This window comes from Fukomys damarensis, unplaced genomic scaffold, assembly GCF_012274545.1.
Source record: "Fukomys damarensis isolate Sample0158 unplaced genomic scaffold, DMR_v1.0_HiC HiC_scaffold_19, whole genome shotgun sequence".
NCBI lineage: Eukaryota > Metazoa > Chordata > Mammalia > Rodentia > Bathyergidae > Fukomys > Fukomys damarensis.
Window position 1 is genome coordinate 58,320,742 of NW_022900931.1, and position 9,330 is coordinate 58,330,071.

General features: G+C 48.9%; 1 protein-coding gene across 1 annotated transcript in view; it reads left to right on the forward strand.

The window, feature by feature from the left end:
- The window catches only part of Ryr1 (ryanodine receptor 1), a 123,215-nt gene that overhangs the window by 99,166 nt on the left and 14,719 nt on the right, over positions 1-9,330 (forward strand). Inside the window, exons 90-91 of the mRNA XM_010632870.3 lie at positions 5,959-6,300; positions 9,154-9,324. Coding sequence (XP_010631172.1) covers positions 5,959-6,300; positions 9,154-9,324 — 513 coding nt within the window. The remainder of the gene's footprint in view (positions 1-5,958; positions 6,301-9,153; positions 9,325-9,330) is intronic.

The window sequence follows — 9,330 nt, forward strand, 5'->3', positions numbered from 1 at the left end:
GCGGCAGCGGTGGTGCTGGTGGTGGTGGTGGCGGTGGTGGTGGCGGCGGCAGAGAGGGGCAGCTCCGGCTTTTGCTCCCCTGCTCCCTGGGGCCGAGCACCCCTCTCGGGAGAGCGCAAACGCCCTCACCCGCCCACCGCGCACAGAGCACACACACTCACGCATGCACACACGTGCACGCAGGTGTAGGCGAACGGCATCTGGACGGCTGCCACAGTGGCCCTGACTGACAACTCTCTGACCGAACTTAGGCCCCTTCCTCGCACTCCCCTAGCTGCCTGCCAGCCCAGGAAACAAAAGGCTCGGAGGGCTGCCAGCGGCTGGCAGGCGTGGGTCCTCCCGTCTCGGGTCTATTTCCACAATTCTTTAAGTCATGAATTATCTTGACACTTCAAATTGGCAACTGTCACGTGATTATTTTTTGCAGTTTCTTTGAATCACGGTCCAAACAAAGTCCACCCATTGCAATTGGCAGATGTTTCCTTAAATCTCCTTTAACCCATTGCTTTCCCACCATCGCTTTTGCTTTTTCTGTCCTCAAAGTTTATCTTCTGACAATGTAGGTAGTGACCCTGCAGAGCAGCAAGGTCCAGCAGAAACACAGGAAGAGCAACATGTATGATTTAAAATGTTCTAGTAGCCAAGTTTTTAAAGTAAAAAGAAATATGTATATATAACTTAATGTATCCAAAATCACCACCACCACCAGGGCTCAAACTCAGGACCTCCTGAGAGTGCTACCCTTGAGCCAGCTTTTAGCGCTAACCTACAGGGACAGTCACCCCAAGGCAGCACTGCAGGGCACCTGCCAGGTAACAGGTGCACCCTCATCCTGAGGGCACAGCGGTGAGCTAGACACCTGCCACCTCCGAGCTGGGCCATCCAGCGGGGAGAAGCAAATGAGAAGAACTGCAAGTAAATAAATGCAGGCCGGGATCTGTGGTGGGAAGGAGGTGGCAGAGGGATGGCAGCAGCAGGCTGGAGCCGACCCTGTGGACTGAGGGGGCGGGGGCTGAGCTCTGAGAGGTTCTGCACCGGCTGGGGAGGTTGTAGGGTCCCAGGCAAAGAGGACAGCAAATGTACGAGCTGAAAGATGGAGCAAGAGGGACAGAAAAGAGGCCCTTTCTGCTAGTTGGAGAGGTGATTTAGGAGGAGGTATTCTGAGACATGGTTGGCTGCAGGGAGGACTTTGACTTCTAACCCAAATGAGATGGAGCTAAGGAAAAATTTGGAGCCAGCACAGTGGCGCACGCCTGTGATCCTAGCACGCTGGGAGCATGAGGAAGAGGATGGCAAGTTCAAGCCCAGCCTGAGCAATGTCATGAGATCCTGTCTCAAGAGAAAAAAAGAGTCTGGAGAGGGAGGAGCGGGCCTGAAGTGGGTAGTTTGTGGGGTTCCTCTCACTGTGTGGGGGGACAGCAGGGCATCAGGAAGTCTAAAAGAGAGGTTGCTGGGTTGGTCCGGGAGCCTACAGCACTGGGGTGGGGGCTGTGGAGGGGCAGGAGTGGGCGGGCCCTAGATCTATTTCAAAAGCTGAGTCGACAGATGTACTGAGGAATCACATGTGGGCGGTGAGACAATCGAGATTATCGGGGATGACTCAAAGATTTTAGCTGAAGTGCTGGTGGGTGGGTATGCGATTCCTGAGATGGGTAAGACCGTGGGAGGATAGATTTTGAAATCAAAAGTTTAGTTCTGGCCACTTCCATCCAGGGAATGACATCCACAAAGAGATGTTAGGTTTCTGCCGTAAGAGTCTGAGTTGCGCACAGGGGTCAGGGCTGGATGTAGACCTGACAGTCATTGTGGGGCGGCAGTCACAGCCTGGGGCATGGAAAGTATGTGTCCCAAGAAGGGGATACAGGGTCGGTGCAAGGACCTGAGTTCGATCCCCAGGACAAAAAGGGGGGGTATAGCTGGTCATGGGGATACGCACGCACCTGGAATCCCAGCAATCTGGGAGGCTGAGGCAGGGAAATGACCCATTTGAGCCCAGCCTGGGCTCAACTTAGCGAGACCCTTTCTCAAAATTAAAAAAATAAATAAAGGGTTCTGCAGAGGCCCTAGGTTCAATTCCCAGTAGGAGAGAAAGAAAAAGGAGGTGCAAACGCCCCCCACCCTGCTATCCTGTAGAGATCTAGAAAAGGAAAAGAGGAGACTCCAGCAAAAGAAATGGACAGTAGTCAGAGAAGAAGGCAAGCTGAGGGAAAGGCTTGGGCACATGGGTGATGACAGAGGGAGATCAGCAAATCACAAGAGCGGTCAAGCATGAACAGGGGGCAGGGGTCTCCGGCCTAGCACAGGGTGGAGTTTTGAGCAAGAATGTGGCACCTTTCAGCATGGGGGGAGGCAGGAGAGCGAGCGAGGGTAGAAGTTCCTGTGTGATTGTGTCTCCACACTCTGTGGTTTCTAGAGCCCTTCATAATTTGCAAAGCATATTACTCATTTAGAAAACATTTTGCAAACTTCTTGGCTTTTTACAAAGCACTCCTTAGAGCCAGAGCATTTTGCTTCTGTTTATGCCCCTGAGCAACGTTTCTCAGGCTGCATTTTGCAGCCTATCTGTAGGTCAGGAAATTAATTCAGTAAGACATGACCAGCATTTTTTTTTTCTGTTGTTGATACAATAACTAGGACTTGAACCCAAGACCTTCACACTGAACTCCATTCCCAGCCCTTTTTATTTTTGGAGATAGAGTCTTGCTAAGTCAGGATATTTCCCAGGCTGGACTCAAACTTGGCAGTCCTCCTGCCTCAGTCTCCTGGAGTGCTGGGACTGCAGACATGTGCCACACGCCCAGTGTGACTAGTATCTTTAAAAAGGAAAAGAGAACATGGCAGAGTGTATTACACAGCAGAAGTCAAAATTGTGTTGTGAAATATTTTTTTGTTGTTTTTTGAGCCACATTACAAAACACATTCTTACTGCCATGTGGTCAAGAACATTTGAAAAACTGCCTTTGTGAGCCACTTGCAAAATGCATGACAGATCAGCACGAGATGTTCTATGAATGTTTTGTATGTAAATTTAAAAAGTAATGCAACCTCAAAAAGTTATCAACAATTTAAATTTTCTTTATCATCATAGCACTTAACAGCACTTTTCATTTTCATAGTGCTTTCCAAACATTAATGAAAAGAATTTCAAAATTTAAGAAGCTCATCTGTGGGCACTATTGGCTTTCAGATAATCTAATATAAACTACCTTTGATATGAAAAGTTCTTAAAATATTTTACAGAATGTAAGTAATTTGCAATATGGTGGTCATTAAAATCTCATAAATGAGCCTTGTTTTATTTTTATTTATTTTTATTTTTTGGTACCAGGGATTGAACGCAGGTCCTTGCACTTGCGTGCAACCACTGAACTAAATCCCTAGATCATGAGCCTTGTTTTAAAAAGATTTTAAGGAGAAAAAATATTTTTTGTTCATTACCAGAATATTAGTGTTATATGTATTGGGGGAATACTATACAGCAGTGAAAATGAATCCATTTGCTCTCTGTGTGTCTATCGACATTGAAAACATACAATTGAGTGAAAAAAACAAGTTTCAAATTACATGGTTATAGCAACAATTCTCTAAATTAAAATATGCATAGGATTATTATATAATTTTTGTGGACATAGAATTGGTAATACATGTTTGGATAGTAGTTACCTGAGGGGAGGGTGAAGCAGTGGGGCCAAGGGGACCCCTTGTCCACATTTTATCATCTGAAAAAGAAATGTATCTTACAGTGGATGATGGCTTAGATTTTCTTTTTTTCTGTTTTCTTTTTCTTTTTTTTAAACAGCAAAGCATTTATTGGTACATTTTAGATGCACATAATGATAACACTCATCACAGGGAATTTGCACCTGTACATCCTGCCCCCTTTTTTTCCACTCCTCCCTCCCTTTAAGCCCACTCCCCTCCCTACGTACAAAAGCTTTGATTCCATATTTCCCTTCCATTTTCACTTTGTTTCTTGTCCCTTCCTTCCTCTCTCCCTCCCCCTCCCTTATTCCCTTTCCCATTTGAACATTTTCTTCCCATTTTCCAATATCCATTATACATTCTAGTCCTTATTTTGACTTTCAGTTTCTCACACCAGAGAAACAATGTGGTATTTAAACATGTGTGTCCGGTTTATTTCACTTAAGGATATGGTCTCAAGGTCCATCTATTTAGCTATAAACGTCTGAAGCTCATCCTTCTTTACGGCAGAGTAGTACTCCATTGTATAAAACAGCCACATCTTCATTTTTCATTGTCAGTTGACGGGCATTCGGGCTTTTTCCAAGATTTAGCTGTTAAAAACTGTACCACTATAAACATATGTAAGCATATATCTCTGTGGTATGATGCTTTTAATTCTTTTAGGAAGATACCAAGAAGGGGAATAGCTGGGTCAAATGGAACCTCTAGTTTTATTTTTTTGAGAAATCTCCACACTGATTTCCACAGTGGTTGCACCAGTCTACACTCCCACCAGTAGTGGGAAAGGGTTTCTCCCCCCTCCACAGCTTCACCAGAGGGGAAGCTGGGTCAAATGGAACCTCTAGTTTTATTTTTTTGAGAAATCTCCACACTGATTTCCACAGTGGTTGCACCAGTCTACACTCCCACCAGTAGTGGGAAAGGGTTTCTCCCCCCTCCACAGCTTCACCAGCATTTGTTGTTTGTTGATTTCTTTTTTTTTTCGGCTTTTTGAGACAGGGTCTCACTATGTAGTTGAGACTGACCTGGAATTCACTATGTAGCCCAGGCTGGTCTCGAACTCACAGTGATCCTCCTGTCTCAGCCTCCTGAGTGCTGGGATTACAGGCATGCACCACCATGCCCAGGTGTTGGTTGATTTCTTGATAATGGCCATTTTTTTTGGAGTGAGATTGAATCTCAGCATTGTTTTCATTTTTTTTTTTTCTTTTTGGTACCAGGGATCAAACTCGGGTCCTTGCACTTGCGAGCCAGGCGGCAGAACCAAGCATTGGTTTAATTTGCATCTCTCAAATGACCAGTGATGTTGAACATTTTTTCATATATTTATTTGCTGTTCCTACTTCATCTAAGGAGTATCTATTCATTTCAGATGTCCATTTTTGGATTGGGTCTTTAAATTTGGGAGGAATGATTTTTTTTTTAAGTTCTTTATATATCCTACATAGTAGTCCTTTGTCTGAGGAACAGCTGGCAAAAATTTTCTTTTTCCACACTGTGGTTTGTCTCTTCATGCTGTTGGTGGCTTCTCTTCCTGTGCAAAAGCTTTTTAATAAGTTGAGGGCCCAATTGTTGATTCTTTGTAGTATTTCCCTTGTGGTCTGGATTTTGTTCATGAAGTCATTGCCTACTCCTCAAGCAGTCAACCTATTCTCTATTCCAGCAGATTTAGTGTTTCCGTTTTAATATTTAGATATTTGATCCATTTTGATTTTAGGTTAGTGCATGGTGAAACAGTCAGTCTAGTTGCAATCTTCAGCATGTGGAAAGCCAGTTTTTCTAGCATCATTTATTACCTATTTTATTTTTCTTGTGGTACTGGAAATTGAACCCAGGACCTTCAACTGAGCTACATCCCCAGCCTGTTTTATCTTATTTAGAGATAGGGTCTTGCTTAGGTTGCCCAGGCTGGGCTTAAACTTTTTCTTGGTGGGGGCGTACTGGGGATCAAACTCAGGACCTTATGCTTGAGGCAGGCGGCGGAACCACTGCGCTACATCCCTAGCCCATGGGCTTAAACTTGCAATCCTCCTGCCTCAGCCCCCCGCCGACTGCTGGGATTATCAGTTTGCACCACCAAGCCCAGCTGCACCTCAGTATTTGTACAGTTGGTACAGCCTTCCCTGTGCCATCTTGCTGCATGTCAGTGTCAGGTGCTGGATACCCGATTCTGGACTTTTAAGTCCACAGAAACTTTAAGAGGAGCAGTGAGGTTCTGAGGCCCCCACACTGACCTCCCCTGCCCACCCCTAGGCCATGGACAGCCAGAAGCAGTTCAGTGGGCCGGAGATCCAGTTCCTGCTTTCGTGCTCTGAAGCGGATGAGAATGAGATGATCAACTGCGAGGAGTTTGCCAACCGTTTCCAGGAGCCAGCCCGCGACATCGGCTTCAACGTGGCGGTGCTTCTGACTAACCTGTCAGAGCACGTGCCGCACGATCCGCGCCTGCGCAACTTCCTGGAGCTGGCCGAGAGCATCCTTGACTACTTCCGGCCCTACCTGGGGCGCATCGAGATCATGGGCGCCTCGCGCCGCATTGAACGCATCTACTTCGAGATCTCGGAGACCAACCGAGCGCAGTGGGAGATGCCTCAGGTCGGTAGGCCGGCGCATGCGCATGCTCACCTGGCAGGGCCTGCTCGCTCCTGTATCCTCCCCACACAGGGCCTGTGTATGCCTTGCACGTCTATTCGCCCTTGCTCTGCTCTGGCAAGCCCATGCCCAAGTTTCATAGCAATTTCATTGGTCCTGATGTGACCTGGTATATCCCCTGCTCACCCATGCCCACCTATTGTAGCCTTGGCCGCACATCGATGCAAACCCCTTGTGCATGCAGCAAAAGCTTTTTGTGCCCACACTGTGGCTGCTCACACACCATACCTACCCCTTGCACACACATCGGGAGTACTGCCATGTTCTTATAACCGTGATCAGCCATGCCCATACTCCTCATAATCTTGAACCTATATGATTATACACCCCTTGCTCATCTCCCCAGAATCCCCTAGTGTGCCTGCACTTGGCCCTAGCCAGCCAATGCTTACTCTTTCACACACACACTTTGGAGCTCTGGGGTGCTCTGACATGTTGGCCCAACCCATACCAGGCACATGTGCTCAAAAAAAATTTTTTTTTTAGATAGGGTCTCCCTGTGTAGCCCAGGCTGGCATCAAATTCAAGGCAATCCTCCTGACTCAGCCTCATGAGTCTTGGGATCACAGGCATATGCCATCATACCTGGTTCCCAAATGCCTTCTGAGGCCTTAGCACATGATGTCACCCTCACTTTTTCTGGGCCAATGTGGGTACCCACCTCTTGCACACACCCTGAGAATGCCAGTGTGCCCTTATGCAGCCCTGGCGAGTCTCATTCATCCATCCTCCCTGTATCCCTGGAACAACCACATTTACCCAGGCACACTTGGATCGGCCTCCCAAACACACCCACCAGAGCCCCCACTGTCCTCAGCAGCCCAGGCCTGCTTCTTAGCTTACCATGCCCAGCCCACAAACGTGAATGTCCCTGACACACTCACAAGCCCAAGAGTGCACTCGTGGCCAGTCGTGGTGCTATAATCCTAGCACTCTGAGTGCTCAGGCTGGAAGACCATCAAATTCAAGCTCAGCTTGGGCACTTCAGTGACATAGTGAGAAACTATCTCAAGATTTAAAATGTTTTACTGTATTTATTTTTGAGCCAGGCTCTCACTATGTAGTCCAGGATGGCCTTGAGCTTGCCATAATTCTCCCACCACTGCCTCCTAAGTGCTGGGATTACAGGGGTGCACAACCACACTCAGTGTCAAAATTTTAAAACAGGCTTGGGATGTAGCTCAACTCGAAGCCCTGGGTTCAATCCCCAGTACTGCAAAAAGTGCAAGACCCTGGCCTTGTGCACTTAGCTTACCAGTGGTTCCCACCCTCTTCCCTTGCACTCCCCCAGCCCTCACACACTCAGCCCCGAGCTCTACCTCTGTGGCCCTGTGGCCCTCTTGTGTCCTCACACCCTGCACACCGCCTTGCAAGCTCTCACACTCGTGCCTCCCTTTTGTTCCTCTAGCATCTGCACACTCCTCTCTGCACAAAGGCTCTTGCACACACCTGTACTGCACTCATAGCCCACAGGGCTTGCACATTACCTCCTTATCCATGGAGCCCTTCATGCTCTCCTCAGTGGACACTGGCTCGTGCACACATGGACTCCTGTCTCACGCAGAGCCCTGTCCTCATCCTCTAGGCTCTTACACTGGCTCCTGGTCCCCTTGCACACTCACATTCCCCTGTCCTCACATCATTTCAGGCCCTCGCATGCCTGCCCCACGTGTCCTTTGTGCACACGGTGCCACGCCCTCCTCACACCCACTCCTCCCTAGTCCCTGGTTCCCCTCATATTCCACAGGGGCCCTCAAGAGCTGGCACACTCCCTGTGTCCCTTGGGCACCGCAGCACACTCACTTGCCATCTGGGCCGTGTGGCTGCACTCTCCTTGCACCCAGGAAGTGTGCACATCCTGGCATCTGCAGGAAGCCCTGCACTTCTCTCCTTGTCATGCGTGGGAACTCTGCCTGTCCCCCTGCCCCTGCCCCTCACTTGCCCCCAAGTGCACACTTGCCCTTTCTGTCATTCCTCCTGGCACCCACTCCTCCTGACGCCCCTTCCCATTCCCCCATCCCTCGGTCCTAAAGCGTCCAGGTGTGTCCATGTGGGCCTGGAGCACCTGAGGGCCAGCACAGTAGTGACACCCCGTTGCATTTATTAGGTGCAGTGTGCTCCTCTAACCATTCAGCATCGCATTTAATTCTCACACCCTGTAACACACGAGGCGTTTTTATGCCCATTTTACAGAGGGGGACATTAAGGCCCAGAGAGTTAAGACAAAATCACCCAGCTACTCAGTGACAGGATCAGGATTTGAACCTCAGCGTCCCGGCTGCAGAACTTCTGTTCTTAGCCACTCTGCACACTCTGGAAAAACCTAAAATCATGATTCTAAAGCCAGCGTGTTGAGTTTGACGCCTACATCTGTCACTTCTCACCTGTGTCTCCCTAGGCAGGTGACTTTCTGGGTCTTCATTTCTCTGTCTGTAAAACCGAAATTACCACCCTTGCTCCAAAGGTGCTTTGTGAAGATTAAATGAGTTGTATGTAAAAAATGCTTGATTCAAAGCTCTGCCCTGATTGAGGCTTAAAAACCACCTACAGGGAGGGCTACATAGGTTTGCTGTTAGTATGTGTTGGGCTGAATATGGCGGCTCACTCGTAGTTCCAGCTGCTTGAGAGGCTAAGGCAGCAGGAGGGCCTGCGCCCAGGAGTCCGAGGCCATCCTCAGCAACAGAAAGACCCGAACTCCTACTGGTAACGCGCTCGCGCACTTAGAACGCGCCTGCTCCTAGCTGTGCAGAGCCCCGCTCATGGCGCCCTCTCGCGTCCCCTCCGCGCGCGCTGCAGGTGAAGGAGTCCAAGCGCCAGTTCATCTTCGACGTGGTGAACGAGGGCGGTGAAGCGGAGAAGATGGAGCTCTTCGTGAGCTTCTGCGAGGACACCATCTTCGAGATGCAGATCGCCGCGCAGATCTCAGAGCCCGAGGGCCAGCAGGAGGAGGACGAGGATGAGGGCGCGGCCGAG